The 22,432-nt window shown below is 39.8% G+C and overlaps 1 protein-coding gene across 1 annotated transcript in view; it reads right to left on the bottom strand.

Annotated features, from left to right (window-relative positions):
• Window positions 1-5,604: 5,604 nt before the first annotated feature.
• Window positions 5,605-22,432, bottom strand: part of LOC100769145 (carboxylesterase 1F) — a 31,003-nt gene continuing 14,175 nt past the window's right edge. Inside the window, exons 7-14 of the mRNA XM_027405611.2 lie at window positions 21,845-21,949; window positions 18,837-18,875; window positions 16,295-16,435; window positions 14,810-14,890; window positions 14,468-14,615; window positions 7,256-7,387; window positions 6,212-6,284; window positions 5,605-5,960 (exon numbers count right to left, since the gene is read on the bottom strand). Coding sequence (XP_027261412.1) covers window positions 5,789-5,960; window positions 6,212-6,284; window positions 7,256-7,387; window positions 14,468-14,615; window positions 14,810-14,890; window positions 16,295-16,435; window positions 18,837-18,875; window positions 21,845-21,949 — 891 coding nt within the window. The 3' untranslated portion in view covers window positions 5,605-5,788. The remainder of the gene's footprint in view (window positions 5,961-6,211; window positions 6,285-7,255; window positions 7,388-14,467; window positions 14,616-14,809; window positions 14,891-16,294; window positions 16,436-18,836; window positions 18,876-21,844; window positions 21,950-22,432) is intronic.

Below are 22,432 nucleotides of genomic sequence, written 5' to 3'. Positions count from 1 at the left end.
TATATCATTCAGTCTCTTTGTGCCTCATTTTCCCTACTTACAGATGAGGGTGACAGTTAGATACAATGTACACAGAAGGTGACCAGTCTCTCATCTCCTAAGATGTGTGCAGAGTGTCTGGAGACTCATATAACATGTTCCATGGGAAGATTCATTAGAATATGCATACTGTGGGTTATTTAAGAGCAGAAAGGGGCAATCCGCCATACCTATCAACCTCCATGGATCCACACCATTACCTGAACAAGGACAACATAATCATATAGGACATAGGTAGCACAGTTGGGTAAAATACTGATGTTATTTGGTTTGGACACTTATGACACAAAGAAGATATCACCAACCACACAGTAGTTCCAAGCAAGGCTTCAGCAAGTGTTCTGTCTCCTTTCCAACTCTCATAACTCAGGGTGTAATGTAACTCAGTGCATCTGCTGTTCTCACTTCTTCATCCTTCCAAGCCTCTTCAAATTGAGAACAACAAAAGTGAATGATATCACATTTTCTCCAATCGACTTGTGCTTAGGCTATGGGCAGGCCTGCATTCCCATTAGTTCCATCTCATCTCAGGTATCTATGTAGAGGAGAATTAAAATTCTCTCTGTATGAGTGGTTAGTCAAAAAGACATGCACTGCCCTCAGATTGCTGCTTCCTAATGTGCCTTTTATGCACATTAAATCCCCCACTGCTAAGCTCAGCTCACATCCACGTTCTCCAGAAGCCTTCATCATTTCCCCAACATTATCTCAGAACCTAATGTGTGCCTGATAAGACTTGAAGATGCAAGGAATATAATAATTCATAGTTTGTGGGTTTTTTAATTGAAGAAGACATGAATCAGGGAAGAATAAGAGGGTGTAAAATAACATGGTCAGAATCTTGTTAATAAAATGAAATCATAGGAGTTACTATCAACCAATAATTATCCAAGTACTAGGAATAACTCTCTGTGGGTTAGGGAATGATAATTCCCTACTGAAGTCTGACAAGACCCCACTGCTAGTAAGCAAAGGCAAGGCTTGACTCAGGCCATCTGGTTTACCTGTCCCAAACCTGAAGGCATAGGACAATGCACAGACTGTTGAAAGAGGATTCAGAGCATCCTGAAAATCCGAATAATGCATGTGTGTTGCTTTGTGTGCTGAGCCAGGGACAGTAGGCATGCTGCTTGCTCCAGAAAACTGAGATGTATCTTGACAGTCGCTGAGCATTTACGTGTGATGATCCCCATTTGAGGCAACAGAGGCTAAAAAGAAAGAAATGTCCTCAGTCTGCCATTTTCTCAAATGTAGGCCCAGGATTTAAGCCTGGATCTGTGGCTCTAAGACCTATGTCCAGAGCTGGAGAATTTCCAGGATAGAGCCCCTGTTTTCCCTGCCTCTTGGATTCCTTACTGCCTTCATGCAGGGACTGAGTAAAGGTCACCTCAGAGTGACAACTCAATTCAGAGGCTACTAAGCACCCTGAAGAGGTAATGATGATTTTCTGAAGACAAGATGGCAATGTCTTTGAGTCAGGGTCATGTGTGAATCTTTTCTCTTTTTGCTTCCTGTGATTCTCAAGTCTGGCTGTGTCTGGGAACACTGAATTCACAATAGACACATGAAGAAATCAGTGGTTGAGTGAATGAACATTTGTCCTCACCTCTTTGTCTAATGTTAGAAATCATGCGTAGTGACCATGTCAGTCCAAAGTTCAAAATATCCCTCTGTACACCTTGACTCCAAGCCATGGTACTCCTGGGAGACAGACAGACTTCTACACTCAAGGTGGTATATTCCAAGGTTTGCTTCTTTCCTAGCAGCCCCTTCCCGACCTCTGGCTAACAAATAGAAGCTTGCTGTATCTTGGGCTCATCATTTATGTAGGAAATGCTGGTTCATTGCATCATAAATAAGTGCCAAAGGCAGTTACTGATGGAAATGGCCTCCAATAAAATAAAAAACAATATTGACAGAGGAAAGGTGCAACTGAGATTGCCTCAGGCTCCTCCCCTCACACCTTTATCATAGGTCAGAAGGTCTTATCACAGGTGTTATGGATAAAAGAGTGGCACACTGACTGCCATGACTAGCCCAAATCAAAAAGCACAAGTTCAAAGATCAAAAGACTCAGGCTATTGCCCTGTATACTGGCTGCATGCCCCAGCTTTACCCCTCAGAGTCCAGTTTCTCCTTAAGTAAATAATCACATGGGTTATTAGGTTTTCTGTGTTTTTACAGCTTAAGTTTATTGAAATTACGTCTTTTTTTTCTTTCTTTTTCGAGACAGGGCTTCTCTGTGTAGCTTTGGAGCCTATCCTAGCACTTGCTCTGGATACCAGGCTGGCCTCGAACTCACAAAGATCCCCCTGCCTCTGCTTTCCGAGTGCTGGGATTAAAGGTGTGTGCCACCAACGCCTGGCTTGAAATTACGTCTTAACCACTCTAGGATCAGTTTCTCACTCTAGTAACTGAGACTAGACATCATTGTCCTTGTTAGTGTGAGAGAGCTTGGAAGAGAAAGATATGTATCTTAGATACAAGGCAGTTTCCACCCACATCAGCTCCAGACATCTACTGTGGCTGCACACAGATGAGGAAATGAGACACATTGAGGACACACAACTGGCCAAAGATGGTTACCCAGGAAGATAGTGCTCATAATTTCATGTCCATTATAAGCAGCATCCCAGATCCTTCATCACTGAGAAGGCCAAGCATCATTGGACCTGGCGTGCGGAAGAGGAAACCCCAGTCTCAGGTGCCAGGAGGACACAGCTGCATAGTGGAAAAAAATGCAGCTAGCAAGGATGACTTCTACATCTCCATTCTGAGCAAAGTTTCTTAGATCAGAAAGGATAGGAGAAGTAACATTTATCAAACTAGAAATAGAAATTCAAAGTCCTAAATGTGGAGAGTCTCCACCTTCACCAGTATTTACTACACGTATGCCAACAACAGAGAAATCCTGTCTCAAAAAACAAACAAACAAAAAAACCCCAAAATACCCAAAAAACAACAAAGCAAAGTGATGATTTTTTTGTTATTACTGTTATATGATCATTTTGTTTGTTCAGTAAATAAATTCAAATAAAGTCAAGAAATGGGGAAGCTCTGCTTGGTCCAGAGATGCAAGCATGGTTCACTAGGTCCAAATGAACACATGAAATGGAGAATATGAACTGAATTTAAAGTAAAAATAAGATGATCATCTTGGCACAGAAAAGGCTTTAGACAGAACAACACTGTTCTTGAGCTGAAAAGCCTTGAGCCCGCTGATCACTCCACTCAGATCTATGACATTTGCTTCAATCCATGGAGACTTAGCCTCACTGGCATGGGTGGGTTGACACAATTTTATATACATGCTATATTGTCCTTTATATTATATAGGAAATTCTAAACTGCGCAGCACCGAGGAATAAAAATAGAGGTACTTTTGATTTTATTAAACCCATTCTTCCTGTTTTTGCTTGAGGAATCTGAAGGTGTTCAGTTAATCTAGTATTGTTACAGGAAACCAAGCTTGTGAGAAACCAGGCAATGTACGATCAGAGGACTCAGTTGTTTTAGGCTAGTTGAACCAGCTGAGCAAGTATCCTGAAGATTCCCACAGCATCTGTAGAATTTCGCCACTAGTTACTTTAACTTGCACAGTGCTGTTGGATTTAAATGACTGTGGTCTGTAAAGCCGTCTGCAGGTTGTCTTGTAGTCTTATTGTCTCCAAGGAGAGTGCCTCTTGGGGAAGCATCTTAACAGAAGCAGAACTGATAAGGTTTAAAGGCATCTTCTGCAATGTTTATGCTTTCTTTAGAAGATCTGTGAATAGCCTCACACATGAATAAATGTTAACAAACCCAGTATCTGAACAGGCTCAGTGCTGGAAACAATTGCTGCATTGAGTTTATGACTGCAATAGCTATGTCATGATCAGAAGACAGTACTTCACAATCCGACTCCCCGTTATCTGGTCTTATATTCTTTCCACCTCCTCTGGTGATGGAGGGAGTCCTGCTTAGGAGGTAACTCTTACCAGTCAATTATTCTCTGAATCTTGAACAGTCACAAGTCTCTACATTCAACACCATTCTTTACAAAAATAAGATTTTTTGATTGGGGCTGGAAGTAAGATTTCTCTTTGGTTTTCAACATTAATAGTAAGAAGGCAGTTTGATGTTGTCTCTATTTAGCAAAACAACAGGAATAAGTGCCCCTGTTTGGGCCAGCAACTTCCCAGCCATAGGTTTGTAATCAGGTATACAGTACCAGGCATGAAATCTCTCTTATGGAGCAAGCCTCAGATATAAACAGAGGGTGGTGGCTACTTCTGTTTCACTTTTGCGTTAGTGGACACATCTTTCCTGGAGGATCAGTATTGCAGCATGCAATGACCACACATAGATGTTTCCATTCATGAGTTGTTTTTCCCAAGTTACCCTCATAGCACTGTTTTGGCACTATGAAGGTTAAGCAGTACAGAAGTTTCCAGTTGAATTTGTTTCATTTATCTCTGTCCTACAACCAAGGTATGTGGTATCTTCACAAATAGGCTCTTAATAGTTCACTATTGCAGGCATCCCTAAGAAATATCAGTAGTCTCTATTGGTTAAGAAGTATCCAGAACTGTCCCAACAAGCAAATCATAGAGAACTACCCCATACCTGAAAAAGAATTTTTATTATGGATTCTGGGATTGGCATTCTTCATTCATGCAAGTCACTTCTATTCAAATTCTGTTTTATGATTATAAGTTTTAAGTTTAGATTAGTAGATTTCTAAATGACCTTTGCCTAATTCTTAGTTATGGTTACCTTTATTCACAGACTCCTTTTTTACTGTTTTCTTCAACCCTCATTTTAGACATGCCCTGTGTTCCTGTCCTCCTTGATCTCTCCTACTTGAATCATTGCATCTTGTGACTCAAAGGTGTTCTGCAGGAGTGTGTTCTACAATCTGGTTTCAGCCTTAAGTTCAGGGGAACACCATGTCTCTGATTATTGAACATAGGAATTCCTTGTCACTAACAGAAATGATTACTAACAGGTCAATTGTTACCACTTTTCAATACAAATAGTTTTTGTCTATGTCTTAAGCTGCAGTAGGTCTTTACCTTGGAGGAAATGATGCTTGTTGAGCTTTCTCCAGTGGTTGAAGGATTTCATTCATTAGAGTATGTGTCTGAGCAGGACCTCGTGCCTACATGGCTGGAGATGACTTCTAAGGTGTTTAACATATCTCTGATTTTTACCCCACGAGCACCTGGCTGTATATATAGAAAAGTCTGTAGCTGGTATAAAATCCTCCTTCAATGTGCAGTTCCTAGGTCATTCAAACTGTGATATTAGCTCACACTTGACATCTAGAACTTTAGTAAATTGTTGTATCATCATCCTCCATGTTGGATGACATCTCCCAGCTAGAGGTGTAAAGCAATTCTAAATTCACAGCCTGTTTTCTCTACGTTTCTTTTCTCTTTGCTTTCAAAGTAACTATCCTTTATGGTACCTCTTGTGAAACATGTTTATGATTTCTCTCTCCCTCCTTCCCTCCCTTTCCCTGCTCTCTCCCTCCCCTCAGGGGTATATAACTTTATAGTCAGTCCAAAACACAGATACTTTTTGACCTTAAAAAGAACATTTATTCTCAAAATTGAGGCCACAAGTACAAACATTTCCCATCTGGCCTCTGCTCATCTCTCTGACAAAATTGTCCAGGGTCTTCCATGATCCATTAAAATTTATAAACACCTTTAGTGAAAGAACCATATCTTGGCTTCTCTGCTCTGAGGTTGGCAGAACCTTGCATTCACAGCTCATTGTGCTCTGGCTTGGGTTGTTTCTTAGCCAGGATCTCAGTCCAGAAAGCCACTTCCTCCCCTTTCAGTCTCTGGGCTTGCTGAGTGGTGGCACCGATCTGCAGGTAGCCTTCCTTCTGGTCATACTCTGGCCAGTGGGGCAGTCCTTCACCGTTAGGGTTCCTGGAACAGAATCAAGCAGAATTCCTCAAAGCAACTCTGTGATTCCCTGCATTCTTTTTATGAGATATATACAGTGATTCCTGGATTTTCTGTTCCCAACCACCACACGAGATGGGGAGAAGCAATATAAGAGCAAAGGTTTGGAGTGACTGGATTTGATTTTATCACTAAACTTTAGAAACTGTCCCTCTGAGTACCGAAAGGTCTCATCTTGCCCACCACCTCAGTCCCATCTTTACCACCAGTCTCACCCATTCCGAGCAAAGTTGGCCCAGAATTTCATCATCATCTTGCTGAGGTTGGTCTCCTCTTCAGAGGCTCCATCTGTGGGGAATAAAGAAAGGAGAGAAAGGTTTAAAATATGTCACCATTATAAAAGCACAGCTCTTGGGCCCAGCAGCAACAGAACTCAGGGTATTGTTTTAAAAGGCACAACTTTGGATCTTACTCCATTCCTACTTAGTCAAAGTCTACAAAATCCTGGTTAACTTGTGTGCACTTTCAGATTGAGTATAAATGATGTAGGACTTATAATACTAACATCTAATACTAACTGCCCTTATTTTCCATGACCATCTGTTTGTTCTTCCTCACTCTGTTTGGAAAGATCACACCCTAGGGTTTCCTAATATTGTTAACTCTTGATCTTTCCTTAGTCTTGTAAACTCATGAGGGTTGAAAAATATAAATATGCAAATGTACTAGAGACTTTCTTAACCAGTAGCTTCACAGAGACACCAATGTGTCATGAACATCTATGAGGTGGGTTAGGAGCTATATGTGATTTTTGAAAGTCAAAATTTTAGGAAGGTTTTTCTCAAACATTAACTGTGTAATAGCTTGATATTGTATCAACTATAGTATTGATAAAAACACAAGTATTTTAAATATCTAAACAGATTAATGGAAATACCAATATTTGTGAATCTGATTCACAGTTAACACCAATTCTGACCTTACCTCCAGTCAGTCATGATTTGATATGCTATTTTGAGTATAAAATCAAGAAGTGGCATTCTTGTCATCAACTGGATTACTATGTATGACATACAATATCTCTTTCTATTGTCGATGATCAGGAATGTGAGAGCAGTTGTACTGGGGGCACTTTGATATATCCTCCTTAATGTATGTTAGATCAGGAGAAAGGCTGATCATATTCATGTGTTCCTCATCCCCATTTTTTTGAATTAAGAAATTAAGATCAAGACTGGAGAAACTTGCTTAAGCCTGCCACACCAAGACTTGAGGCTGGCGCAAGTAATTCTACCCTCATACTAGCCATGAGTCATTACCTCTTAAAATGGGGGCACCGAAGACAGAGTAGACTTCATCCCCATGGTCTCCAACTACATTTTTGGGTCTCATGTGTGATGAGAAACTTGGATGGTACTGAAATTCATACATGTAGGTAGGAGCTCCAGTATCTGTGAAGACATGAATTCATAATCAACTCATGTTAAGTGACAAATAGCCAGAGAGAATCAAGATTCCTGGGCTGGAGAGATGGCTCAGCGGTTAAGAGCCCTGACTGCTCTTTCAGAGATCCTGAGTTCAATTCCCAGGAACCTCATGGGAGTTTACAACCATCTATAATGAGATCTAATGCCCTCTTCTGGTGTACAGACATACATGCAGGCAGAGCACTGTATACATAATAAATAAATCTTTTTAAAAAAGAAAGAAAATGATGTTTAAAAAAAAAAGTTTCAAGGCTCCTCCTGCCTTTGAAGGAAAGTCCTGGGTAATAAGCACTTCAGAAAACCAGCTTCAGAAAAGATCCTAGATTTGCTTATATGTACATAGCTAATAAATAAAAGTGGTGTTTGAGTCTTACATTAATGCAATTACAATGAATGTATGCATTGAACCTGGTAAATATATGTTAATGATAACAGGCTAGTTCAGTGTTTTGTGGGAGTTCTAACAGTGGGAGCAAGTATGTCTCTGACTCTTTTGCCTGCTCTTGGGTCTCTTTTCCTCCCATTGGGTTGCTTTGTCTAGCCTAGGTATGAGGACTTTTGTCTTGTCTTATTGTATCTTGTTTTGTCCCATTTGGTTGTTGTGTCCCAGAGGCCTGCTCTTTTCTGAAGGGAGCTGGAGGGGGAGTATATCTGAGGGAGAGGGAAGGTATGAGACGATTTGAGAGGCTAGAGGGAAGGGAAATTGTGGCCAGGATATAATATATGAGAGAAGAATCTATTTTCAATATAGAAGAGGCACAAAATAAAAGCAAAAAGACTCAAGTTATTCTACTATGGAGAATCATTGAGCCAAAAGGGAAGGCAGCCAGATAGGTAGATAAAAATGAGTATTTGAGAAACAAATCCTAAGAAAATAGCAATACGGAGTTTTTGCATAGCAATAATTTCCTCCAATATAAATAGATCATACTCTCCTAAGAAAGGCAGAGATTTTTATCCCTTTTAAAGCCTTATATCTTCTGAAGGTGAAGGAACAGGAAGAGATATTATACACACATAGAAACTAACAGAAAAGAGACATAACTATGGTTATATGAGATGATAAACTTCAAGTCAAAACTGTAAAAGTAGAAAAATAAAGATATTGTGTGTTGAATTCATTGGTCAATTCATCAAGAGAGAGTAACAATTGGATATATATATATATATATATATATATATATATATCCAATATCAGAGCATCTAATATTTATAGGACATGCATCAAATGATCTTAGGGAATATAAAGATTACCAGGAAGAGATTTTAAAACTGGTCACATCATTTACATAGAAAATCCATATGGAAATAGTTCTGGGATAAAACATAAAAATATTCCAACCAAAATGAAAAGAATGTGTCAACTAATAGCAGAATCCTCATTATTTTTAAAGTTCCATAGAACATTCTTCAGAAATACGTTTCATGTGAAGGCATAAGAAAAATTCCTCATCAGTTAACAGCAATAAAATTATAGCAAGTATTTTTTTTTCTGAAGAGACTAGAGTGATGGGGGATGTCCTTTAGTATATATGGTTCTCTTATTGGTTGATGAATAAAACACTGTTCGTCCAATATCCAGGCAGGAAGCATAGACAGGGTGACCAGACCAGAAGAAGGCTGGGGAAGGAAGACAGAGGGAGGCCTTGAGGAGATACCATGTAGCTGCCAAATGATTAACAGGTCCGGGCATTCTCTGGTAAGCCAAGACCACGTGAAAATAATAGTTTAGTAGAAATGGGTTAATAACTGAGTCAGAGCTAGCCAATAAGAAGCCCTAGCCATCAGCCAACATTTTTATTTGGGGCAAAGTGGCTGTGGGACCAGGCAGGACAGAAACCTCCATCTTCACTAAAAAAAAAAAAACAAAAAACAAAAAACAAAAGCAACAGTAGGAGAAATTTTAGATTGAAAATTACAGTAACGCAAATATAATTGGAACACATAATGAAAAGTCATAGCTGAAACTAAAGCAGCTGTAAGAGAAAAGCTAAAAGTAACAAACACCTACAGATAAAACATACAAAGAGTTCAAAGAAACAGTGGAAGTTTATACTAAAAGAAACTAGAAGAACAAACGAAGCCAAAAGTCAGGGAAGTGTGGCAATAAAGAAAAGATCAGAAATAACTTACAAAGATTTGGGAAATAACTTACCAATAGAGTGCTGGCCTACCATACTGGCAGACCTAAGTTCAACCCCCTACACACACACACACACACACACACACACACACACACACACAGAGAGAGAGAGAGAGAGAGAGAGAGAGAGAGAGAGAGAGAGAGAGAGAGAGAGAGAGATACATTAACAGAGAGAGGGAGAGAGAGACAGAGATAAAGAGACACAGAGAAAGGAGAGAAATTTATGAAAATATAAAAATTTACAAAAGATTGCTTGCTTTTGCTTCCTGCTGTACCAGAAGAGACATTGGTAGAGTTCGGGGTTCAGAGAGAAGTGACAGGAAAAGACTTACAACCTTCCCTCCCCTATTTGCCAGAACCACAGAACATTGAGGTTACAGAGACAATGGCTCCCTAATCACCCCTCCTGAACATAGCACCCCATGGAGCCTGCTAGAGCAATCCCATTCAAAATCCAAGTGATATTATTCACATAAACAGAAAAAGCAATGTTTGTACTGAAGTACTGAATGTAGCCAAAGCAGTACTGACAAGTAGGAATACTGCTCCTGAGGTATCACCATATCTGATTTCAAATTATTCTTCAGAGCCGTAGGATTAAAAACAGCATGGTATTGGCACAGAAAAAGACATAAAGATGAATAGGGTAGAGCAGAGGACCCAGATACAATACCACATGACTACAACCACTTGGTTACAAAAAACCAAAAATACACATTAGGCAAAAGACAGCATCTTTATGCTAAGAAAGACAAATATGTCTATTTGACAAATGAAACTCAATCCTTACTTCTCAACTTGTACAAAACCAACTCCCAATGGGTGGAGGACTTCAACATAAGATTTGAAACTGTGAAACTGCTAGAGGAAAAGGTAGGGAGTAGGTGTCAAGATATATGCACAGGACTTTCTTTCCGAATAGGATTGAGAGAATAAGCCTAGTTATCAACAAATGGGACTTAATAAATTAAAAAAAGAGATTTTGTATGGCAAAGGGAACTCAGTCAACTGAGTTTCAAAAGCCTATATGATGAAGGAAACTCTGCCATTTATATCTGATAGAAGATTAGTACCTAGACTGTACAAAGTTGCAAGAAACTAAACATCAAAAAAAAAAAACCAACAATGTAATAAAATATAGGCCATGGAAATGACAGAGAGATCTCAAAATGAGAAATACAAATGACTAAAAGCATTTTCTATAATGGTCAACATTCTTAGCATCAGGAAAATCAAACTTAAATTCAAGTTATTTTTAGATTCCCTCTTGCCACAGTCAGAACCATTATCATCAAAAAAGAAAACAGACAACACCCTCAAAAAACAAATATCAATGCGGGTGGAAATATAGGGAAAGGTAACACTTATTGTTGCTGGGAGTGCAAATTGGTTCTCCTCCAGAGTTATTTGCAATACCTGTTCAATGCTGCTTTATTCTAAATCACTAGAAATGGAATCAGCCTCGACATCCATCAACTTAAGAATGAATAATGAAAATGTAATACACACAATGGGCTTTTATTAAACTATAAAGAAAATAAAATTATGAAATTTGTAGGAAAATGAATGGAACTGGAAAACATTATACGAAGTGAAATAACTTGGTTTTGGACAGACAAATGTTGTGTTCTCTCTTATATGTGGATCCTAGATTCCAATTTCTAAGATTTTTGCCTGTTGGGGGATCTATACAAGTCAGGAAACTTTAAAAGGCACAGGGAGGTTAAGGAGAAAATGTGTTAAGGAGTTAGGAGATACTAGAACACAGTACATGAAAAAAGGGAGTGAATGCTGAGGGTTGAAGTTTAAGCAGAGATGAGAGAAAGAGGAGATGGGAAAGGGAGAAGTGGGTGAGAGCTGGCTAATCAAAATTAAAGATGTATGAAAAAACCCGTAAGAAACTCACTGGTTTTTAAACTAATTTGAAAATCTAATATATTTGAAAAAGGAGTTAAACACTCCATGTGTGAACAATATGTCCCCCAGAAGATACAAGTTACTAAATACAAGTTACAGTGCCAGGAATGGGAAACCCCCAAGAATCCACAAGGATAACGCAAGCTAAGACTCCTGGCAATAGTGGAGAGAGTGCTTGAACTACCCTAATTGTCATCAGATATACTCTATCTAGTAACTGATGGAAGCAGTAGAGATCCATAGCCAAACACTGGATTGAGCTCCTCTGGGAGCTCTTGCTGAAGAAAGGGAGGAGTGATTGTATGAGCCAATGGGTCATGACAGGGAATCCACAATGACCTGAGCTCGTGGGAGATCATAGATTCTGGACCAACATTTAGGGAGCCTCCATGGGACCAACCTAGGCATTCTGCATGTGTGTGACAGTTGTGTTGCTTGGTCTCTTTGTAAGGTTCCTCACATTGAGATCAAGATATGTCCCTGACACTCAGCTGACTTTTGGGACCCTGTTCTCCATGCTGGATTACCTCGCCCAGCTTTCATATAGGGAAAAGAGCTCCATCCTGCCTCAACTTGATGTGCCATGCTTTGCTCAAGTCCAGGACATGGAGGAGGAGGCATGGAAGGGGATGGGGGTAGATGGGAAGGGGTGTTGGGGTGGGGTTGTGGGGACTGGGAGGAGAGGATGGAGGGGAACTTTAGCTGGTATGTAAAATAAATGAAAAAATGTTATTTATATAAATTTTTTAAAAAAAGATTTGAAGTTTCAAAAAAAAAATGCCAGTCATAGGAATTCTTACAGATGAGATAAATGTCTTTTACACTGTAAAATAATTTATATTATGAGCATTTGTCACATGGGAATAGAATGTTATGCTTTGTATAAACATCCCCACATACAGTTAAGTCTAGTTTTCCAGATGATAGTGCTATTTTGAAAGGAGATGGGACTTTAGGGGAATCACCCTGCAGGAAACTGATTGCTGAGGGTGGGTCCTTGGGATTCTCAGTCTTTGCTGACCACTTCCTGAATCTCTCTTCCTCTTTGCTCTGTGTGTGCCATGAGGTGACCTAGTTTTCTCCCCCAGAGTGATGTTCAGCCTCACCTCAGGGATATAGCAGTGGAGTTGCTCACCACACAATTAAACAATACAAGCAATTCTTCCCTCTTTTACTGTTTTTTTCCTAATAAGACTAAATTTATTCAATACCCTAGAGTAAAAGTTTTGATTGTAAGTATCCAACAGTATAAAAAGTACAAAACAGATCTGTAGATTTCTAATATATTAATACAAAGTGCATGACTATGTACGGAGAGTGGAGGGGTAGAAGACTGTGGTTGAGGTCTAGTAATAAGTAAATAAATACAGAAATAGAGATGATCATCAAAAGTATATTCTACCACCAATACTGCAGCCAAAATGTACAAAATTCCTATGTCAAAGTAACACAGGAGAATGGTAATGGCTGGAGTCTGTACCACACCAAGGCTGTGGAGAATAAACCCACTCATTGGACAGTCTGTGCATGCAGTGGCTTTTACTAGGTAGGTTTTTCCCAAAAGGAAGAGACACACAATATAAAACTTCACAACTATAGGATGCCACAAACTGTGGCCCTCCCTCTTGTGAAACACTAACAGACTTTAAAAATACAGTTTTTAAATAATCATGAGTGAAGAATACTAAGGCAGCCACATACCCTTCCCTCTATGAGGGGTCTGAAATGGCACTATTGTTTTTCCTGAACTTTGAATTATCCCCTCTCTTGCTGTGTTAATGTCTGATATTTTGTCACAATGACAACAGAGTTGTTGCATGCTGCATACCTACTATCAAGCCCTCTTCCTGGCCTCCTGGGTTGAGTAAACCTGCTGACCCTATACTTAACTCATGCTACCTCACTGCTCCACTGTGTAGCAACTATTTTAGAAACAAGATAAGAATATGACATTTGCCTTTATTCCATGTATCAGTAGGTGCAATTGAGTCTTACTGGTATTTCTTGTCAGGGCAGGGAAGCCTGAGTTCTACCTGCATCCTTGGTGACTCTTTGCTTCATGGTTTACTCTGGTCACTATAAACTACTCTATCAATAGACCAAAGCACAAACTGTTCAACTAACCAATGAGTATTTGTGGGTAAATGCCCCCTTTCTGTTCTGATGGAATAATCCTGAGACCTGACATATGATCCTTCCCCAAAGATTCCACAGTTCCTGCTGTCCATGGTGGGCATGTGCCTGGCCATGCATTATTGATTGGCCTTCATCTCTTCCCTGTGTCAGCCCTCACATCCCTGGTGTTGTCTCCTGGTATTAACTACCAAATTAACTACTTGCATTTGCACCTCTTCCTCAAAGTCTGTTACTTAAAGCTGAACAGAACTGTTAGGATAAATCTTTCTGCCAAAAGCTGACTGAGCCCCACTGCCATGTGTGAGCTTTTCACCAGCTGCCCTCCTGAGTTAGGGCCCAAATGAATACACAGAAACTTGTATTAGGTACAATGCTGCTTGGCCAATGACTAGGATTCTCATCTGTTAGCTCAGTCTTAACTATCATAAACCTATATATTTTATAAGACTTACCTTATCGGATGCCATATTGCCGGAGGATCACATTGTGCCGCTGGAGCAGGAGTGGAGGGGAAAAGATAGATGCTTCCTGTTTCTCCTTCTTTAAATATGAGTCTCCTTGTTATGTCACTTCCTGCCTGGATCACCACTTCTCTACTACATTTCCCAGAATCCTCTTTGACTCCTAGTCCCGTCTAACTTGCTGTCTCATTGGCCAAACATTATTTTATTTAACAATCAATAAGATAAACATACATAGTACATTCCCCATCACAGAACCTTTGCTGAATAAAACTTTGCACATTGACCATGAGAAGTTCCCACTTCTGTCTATCCTAGGAAGTGTGCAGGTTAGGAACAAAGTGAAAGAATCTTTGTCTCTCTTCCCATCCAACTTCTGGGACTCACCTCTGTGGCCACGGGACACAATCACTGATGGGATACCAAATGTTAAATCCCCAAGGATATCTAGGACTCCATCTCTGATTTTGAGTGGCTCATTGCTACCTCTTACATACTTCTCAATTGCAACTGGAACTGCATCCTCATTCATGCCCTGAAATGGATGACAAAGGTGATCACCAGCCTCTCCAGCCAAATGAGGCTGCATTGAATCTGATTTTCTCATGAGCTGTGCAAACCCTTCCTGGGGTAGTGCAGAGGGAGACATTGGATTGATCCATAATTTGGGCCAATCCCTCAAAACATCTGCATTTCTCAGTCAATAGCCACAAATCCCTAGGTGCTTACGAAATAGGGAGCGAACTTCTGCAGGAGAGCTATGGCCATCTTCTTGTCCCACTTTACATCAGTTTGTAGAAATCCCATCATCTGTTTAAAAGGAAATGGTTAAGCATTTGTGAGTTCTTAGGAATGAACAGAAAGAGACAACCAGGAAAACCATCCTACCTGCTGTGGCCTGAAGGCTCTAGCTTTTCATCAGTGGGTGTGGTTCTCCCATAAGTTTGAGAAAAAGAAATCAATGAAGCAAGTGGATTTACACAGGCCCCTGTCCTCCCTGTCCCCAAGACTCAGTGTCTGAATCAACAGCTCTGTCTGTGCTCTTGCTGAACTCTAAAATCTATCTGCAGAGGAAGAGAGTTGCATGACTCTCAGATTGGACTGATCCTGTTCAAACTTTGGCACTTGACTCTGGCAGTGCAAGGCACATCTTAAACACAAGCCCACAAAATGCCTACCTGAGAAAGTCCAATGCTTTCACATGAAATTACTCTTTCCTCCAGCAAAGCAACAACAAAATACTAATGAGAAGTCTGGCTCTTGAACTGAACCTTTTCTTGGAGCTGTTTATATGCAAAATCCTCATCAGTCATTCAACCAATTAATCAATTATTTCTTTTGTTTTTGAAATGTATAAGATCAAAACAAAACTTTTAACTCAAGAACTTAAAGGTAAATTTTAAAATGTTATCAAAAATTTTGTATAAATATTGAGGAAGCTACCTGTTGGTCTCTCCTTCAGTTCCTGGGAAAGACAGGAATATGACTCCATTAAGGCTTTTACTTCACTCTGGACCTCTGCTTCCTGTCATCAAGAGGAGTATCCTTATCCTTGAGGTATTGACATGTGGACTCACCACTATCATACCACAGTACCTTGCAGTATTCTCAACAGCTGGAAAAATCACCAGCCTTGGGGTCAGGAGTTGAGTTCATGTTTTATTATTCTGTCTCTGCTATCCTATTACTGAATAAAACATACTCTTTATTGTTAGTGAGTGTTATAACCTTTAAAGAGAAAAGTCTCCTTTTCCCTTTTCAAAATAAATATTAACTGAGAATCAATTTTCTCTGAATAGTGGCAATAAGCCACTGCAAGATCCTATGGAGATCTACAGGACCCGAGAGTCCAAGCACAAGATAGAGGCATCTGTGCCACAGTCCGACGCTCCTGAACTCTCAGATCCTTCCTCACTTTCTGGTTGACATTGGTTATTCATGCTACACAACAGTTATGCCAACAGACGCCCAGCCAAGCTGAGAATTTCAGAATTCATTAAGAAAATATAAGGAGTAATCGGTACAGAGTTTGCAAGCCTGGGCGTCTCAGTTTGGCCATGCCAGAAAATGTTTCCAAGGATGAATTTATATAGCAATGGGAACAGCAGCCTGCTACATAATGCAGGGCTTAAAGACAGAATTCACAGGACATAGTGGAGACATGATAGTGGATGGGTGGAGAAGCATCTGCCTACAGGGTCTGTTTATGCTCACTGTTGGTAGAAGCCAGCCAAACTCTTGCTTGTTGATTCCCACGATGTAGGGCACAGTGTTGAAATTCTTCTCAGCCAGGATCTCTTCAGGTGCCTTTGGCAGCAGCACCCCATCAAGCACAGTTGGTACAAAAGCGTGGTTCTGGGGAAGAGAGCAGCACAGTGTCATAGATCATCAGCATCTCCTACTCTGCTGTCTAAGGGAGCAGCTGGAATATAGACACCATGACTGCAGCTGGAGCATAGACCCCATGACTGCAGGTGAAACACAGACCCCATGACTGCAGCTGGGACATAGACCCCATGACTGGGGGGCAGCAGCCACAGATTCAGTGTCCTCAGATGTGAACCACAGAGACCAGTTTTTCAGCATTTGTGAGTGATGAGGTTAATAGAAATAGGAAAGCGAAGGATAGGAGGCATTTTCATTAAATATGTATCATATACATAATACTTCAAATTTATAAACACACACACACACATATATGTATATGATAACTTTAATCATCTATATTCCATAGAATTGACTTTTACTATTCCTAATAGTTATGTCTATACAGTTTTCATGAATGCTAGACTGGTGAATCCTGGGCCTCTGTTACAGTGGAATTCTAGACCTAGGTTCTTGAGAACCACTGATCACAATATTGCCATCATCCTTATATATGGGTCCCTGTAACTAGAGGTTTCTCTTCTGCCCACCAGTTCCCAAATAACCACTTCTAGGCTTAATATTAATTGCAAACTGTTTGGCCCATGGCTCAGGATTCTTACTGGCTAGCTCTACATATTTAAATAAACCCAATTCTATTAATCTGTGTATCACCACAAGGTCTGTGGCTTACTTGTAATGCTCTGACATTTTAGTCCTCCAGAGGCTGCTGGTGTCTCCCTGACTCTGCCTTCTTTCTCCCTCTCTTCTGCTTGGATTTCCTACCTAGCTATATTCTGCCTTCTATGGGCCAAAGCAACTTCTTTACTAACCAATGATAATAAAACATATTCATTGATACAGAGGGGACTTACACATCAAGTCACAGCTTAAAGACATATTATATAACATAGATTTCTTAAAACTAGTTCTTGTATATAAGATTTATATAAACTATAATAAAACATTGTATGAGCATGGATTACTACTTTCTCAACCCTGAGTAATAAGACACTAACTTTCTCCAGCTTCAGTTTTATACTTATTGCAGTTTCTTATAGTCGTGTGGATGCTAAATATATGAAATCCACAAGTTTAAATACTTTACTATCTTTCCTATCCACAGTTTCACCATACTCTTTAGGTATCACATGACCATTTCCCAAAATGACCAAACTGGAAAACAGACAGATCTCCTCCCCATCACTTAGGTGTACTGTATTGTTGACCCAACAGTAACTTCATGGTCAAGAGGATCATATCCAAATGGAGAAGGCCATGAGCCAAGAACAGAGATGTTGCCATTTGGGATAAATCCAGGCCTGTCCAATTTCTAGCTTGAAGAAATGAATGTCCTGAAGCAATATTAGAGAGAAGGGTAGTCACAGAGTAGCATACCAACATATCCTTATTTCCATATAAATTTTGAAGCTGTAAGAAAATGGAGGTGCTATACTTTGCATCTTAAGTGTCCCTAAAGACCAATGTGTTGTAGACTTGGTCTCCAGCATGTACTACCAGTGAGAGGTGGTGGATCCTTTAGGAAATGGAGTCAAGTATGAGTTCAAGGTATGAGAGTGTCAAATTCAAGTAGACTGTAGACCTCCCACCCCAGTCTCTTTCCTACTTCCCTCTTGGTTTGCTTTAACTTTGTGCCCACTTTCCACTGTGTTTTTTTTAAACTTAACTCTGATTGATACTAGACATAACAATTTACTAATTTATTTTGCCACACTTTGCCCTCAAAAGATGGAATTCTTTGAGTTGGACAGACCTATTTCTGCTTCACTGCTGTGTCTATCTCTGAAATCTGTCACATAGTAACAGTTTCTTTAAAAAATTGCTGCAGGTCTGAAAGAATTGAGATTCTTTAAATTCCATAGACATTTGAGGGATATCCTGGGAGAGACTGGAGAACAGGTCTGTAAGTTCAGCAGAGCTAATGTCAGTGGACTCTGACTACTGATAGGAAGTGAGAAGATGGGGAAAACATGGATGCTATTACTAAGGTTGTCTGGGTACAAGAAAGAGTGTGACATCTTCACCCTATGGTTCTCCTAGGATTTTTGCTTTACTTAACAATGTTTTCCATGACCCTTATTTAGTCAATTTAGCTGTCTGGCAGAACAGCCTATTTTATAGCTCCTTTTAGTGCAAGAATTGTAGTTGAGAAGAAGATACAAGGTTGCTGGTTAGGAGCCCTGAATCAGCAGTCAGAGGGGTAATGCCCGCCTTGTCTCTGGTCCTATTGGTTTTGTTAACCCATAAGTGATTTTTGCTGCTGTAGATCTCAACATTACACATACATAAGAAAGAACTGTGATTCCATACACAGAAATTCTTTCAATCACAGCCTAACACTGTTAGACTCTAAACCTTAAAAGGTCCTTACCTCTTTGGTGTCTCCTTGTACATTAAGTTTAAACAGATTCTGTGGAAGCAAAGAAAGAGATTATGGTTAGAAGTCTTCCTGGAGGAAAGGCATATCTTCCACCCTGTTCCGTGGTGATATATTATTTATCCTAATGAAGTTTGTCTGGAGATAAGAATGCAAAGCTAGCCACAACCCTAGAGGCCAGGTAGTGGTGGTACACACCTTTAATTCCAGGACTCAGGAGACAGAGGTAGATGGATCTCTGTGAGTTCAAGGCCACCTAGGGCTACATGAGAGTGAATCAGTTTAAAAGAGAAACAGAGATCACACTTTTAATCCCAGCTCTAGAGAGTGTATAAGGAGCTCTGTGAGTCTGAGGAACACTCAGTTTGGAGATGCAATCAGAGGACACAATCACTCCTTCAGTCTGAGCACTGGTAGAGGCAAGAACACTCCAGTGGCTGGCTGCTTTGCTTATATGATCTTCAGCTTGAACCCCAATTTTTGTCTCTGTGTTTATATTATTCCTGCTACACTGTTCTCCCAGTCTCTTCTCAAGCAGGGTAAGAGGACCCTGCATGGCATTGTCTCAGTACAGGTGTGTGGTGGGGCAGAATGAGTGAGGAACTACCAAGTGCTAAGACCCGGAGTCAGAGTTACTGAGGCTCTGAGAGGATGCCTGCCTCTGTGTCAGTATCCTCCTTCAGCCCTCCCACATCTCTCCCTCCAGGTAGCAACACCCCAAATTTTCTGTTGAGAAAACATGCAGACAAGGTGACTTCAGTAGCAGGATGTTTTGACCTCAATGGGAAACTAAGCTGGATGGATGAGGGGTGGACAGGATGAGTCCTCTACTCCTTCCCCTTTTGCTATTCTTACTTCATGAGTTCAGCATGTGAGCTGGATCTCCATGCCTCAGAACATAGGGCATGATGAGCACAAAGATAGATGCCTGACACTGTTGGTCAAACAGACTTTAAACCTAAGCCAGTGTTAGCCTGGAGGAGGAGATAGTTTCTAAGCATTCAGGGTATGAGTGTTGATTGCTGCTGTGCTTAATCTCTTCAGGAGGCACACATGTTTCAGAATGAAGCCAACAAACCAACGGGAAGCTAGGGTGTGGATTCTTACCATCTTCAGAGCACCTGGACCAAGCTATGTTCTTAGATTTGAGTCATTTGGAGATTCTGTTTCAATCCACTCCTTTTCCTGTTCAAGGCTTCTTCTAACTTGAATGTTTGCTTACAATAGAAAATCCCAACTACTGTAAGCTCACTGACACTCATTCCAGCTAACCAAGATTGAAGGGGATGTAATGTTACTTCAGATCATTGGTCTGACTTATTTGTGAGTTATGGTTAGACTATTAAATGGTCCTTAATCAGCTTTGCATTGAACAATGATCCCAGCTAGCTGCACTATTTTGGTAAAGGCTTGAAACTTAGTACAAAAGGAACTGGCTGAACTATACATAGCTTGATTAAAACCTTGCTAATCAGTTATAAATGAATCATTTGGGGTGAAGAAAATGTTTAACTACTTATGGGCTTCTAAGAAAGACGTAACTAACTTGTGACCTCAATGTGATTTCTTCTTATGTAAAGATTTTAATTTGTTTTTGGAAAATACATAACTTACGGTTGTAAGGTAATCTTTTTTTGCACAGAAATATTTGTATTAGGAGGTATAAAAGACAAGAAAAAATAAGAGATAGCAGAAAAGGAGAACTGTAAAGGGAAATATCAAGAATGTAAAGAGATGAGATCAGGAAAAATGTAAACAGGGAAACAACTGGAAAGAAAAGGAAAACAGCAGATTAAAAGAATAGAACAGAAAAGGAACAGAGTTGGAAGAACAACCAGCAGAGAGAGAAATAAAATGAAGAATTATGTTTGGCTCTCAGATAAAGTTCCAGTGTGTGTTTGTGCCTCTCTGTTACAGGAGTTTGGATATCCCCATCTCCTCTCCAGGTTCTCTGACATGCTGAAAGATTGCTGTGAACTGGGCCCCTAAGTGGCTAATATAATTGTAGTAATAATAATGATAATGATAATAATTAAAATACCCCTCAAAATACCAGTCTCTCCGAGAGGTATCAACTTACTGGCTATAATGAATGTTCTTTCTCTCTGTGTTCCAACAATACAACATTTATTCTAATAAACAAATGCCTGTATTTCTCCTTAGATTATTCTTGCAAGCAAAGAAAATATTCAATTTTTGTTTGACCTACTCTGACACTAATCTTCCTAGCAGTTGTCATGGAAGGCTGGATCTATAAATAGATAGATACAAGGATGGATGGAATTGTTCAATATATTCGCTATTGATTCAGATGGAAGCATGGAGAAAAATGTAAAAGCTAGCAGGGAACTGATAGATGATAATTGTTTTGAGAAGTCTGGATAAAAAGTGCATACATGTTGGTTGGATGACACATGGATAATGAACAGATTGCTATAGATACATGAACAGTTAGATATAGGTTAACTGTATATTGATAAAATTATTTCAGTGAACTGAATATGTGTATGTATGTGCAAATGGATGGATGATGAATGAATAGACAGGCTTGGCTATTCATAACACATAATATTGGAAAATTATGTATGAGTGCTATTCTACTTTGGATAGATTCTTAATTTTCCAAGAAAAATTGTGAAATATTTCTGAAAATATTTACTTAATAACTCCATTCTCAAAACCCAATATACTATTAACTTTTAGAAATATGGAATGTTTAGTGTCTCAAAATACAACTGAAAGGAAGAATGGTAGAGTATTAAATTTAGAAAGAACTAGGAGAATATTTGAAAATTTTTACCATATTGTTACTGAATTTCTTTAAATTTAAAGCCTTCTAATAATAAAAAAGAGAATTTTAAATTGCCACTTAGGATCAGGTAGTTGATGCTGCTCTCAAGAGATAAGAAACTATATCAAGCAGTTTGGGGCTAAAGAACAGCTGAATAAATGAATCCTGGAACCAAGCACTTGGAGCACATACCATTGGAAAACACACCCACCATTTTCTGCATGACCTCCAAGAGCTCGTCCTCCGTCTTCTGGCGCAGGCAGTGAACAATGACAGCAGATGTGGTGGTTTTGCACCCAGCAGTAACAGCAACTTTCTGCATGAGGTAACAGGCAAACACAGAGGTCAAGAGCAACATTAGTATCCACCATTGGTGTAGACAGTGGGTTCTATCCTAAGTCCCATTTCTATAGACAGACAAGTGATCCCGAAAGCACTCCAGACCAGCACACTTGGGGTCTAGGGCCCACAAAACGTTGCCTTGTTATAATTTGTAATAGGTGGCATGAACACATCTGAGTCTGTTACCTTAGCTTTTAAAATAGTCACAATACTGGAGAAGTGTATTGCCTTGAGAGAAGCCAAGTGCAGAGGATAGAGGGCTAGGAAAACCATGATTCCACTGTCCATTTCAGATCCAATTCTTCCATTTACTGGCCATTAGCCTGTAAGTGTTGCACGTTGCCTGTTGCACGAGGAGAGCTAATATACGTGGCATGCTTCAGAGGGTATGCTTCAGAGGGTATCCTGTCTTCCCACACAACCCAAGCAGATTGGCAAGGCATCTGAATAACATGAC

Source organism: Cricetulus griseus, chromosome 3 (assembly GCF_003668045.3).
Source record: "Cricetulus griseus strain 17A/GY chromosome 3, alternate assembly CriGri-PICRH-1.0, whole genome shotgun sequence".
Taxonomy (NCBI): domain Eukaryota; kingdom Metazoa; phylum Chordata; class Mammalia; order Rodentia; family Cricetidae; genus Cricetulus; species Cricetulus griseus.
This window is presented reverse-complemented; position numbering and strand designations above follow the sequence as displayed.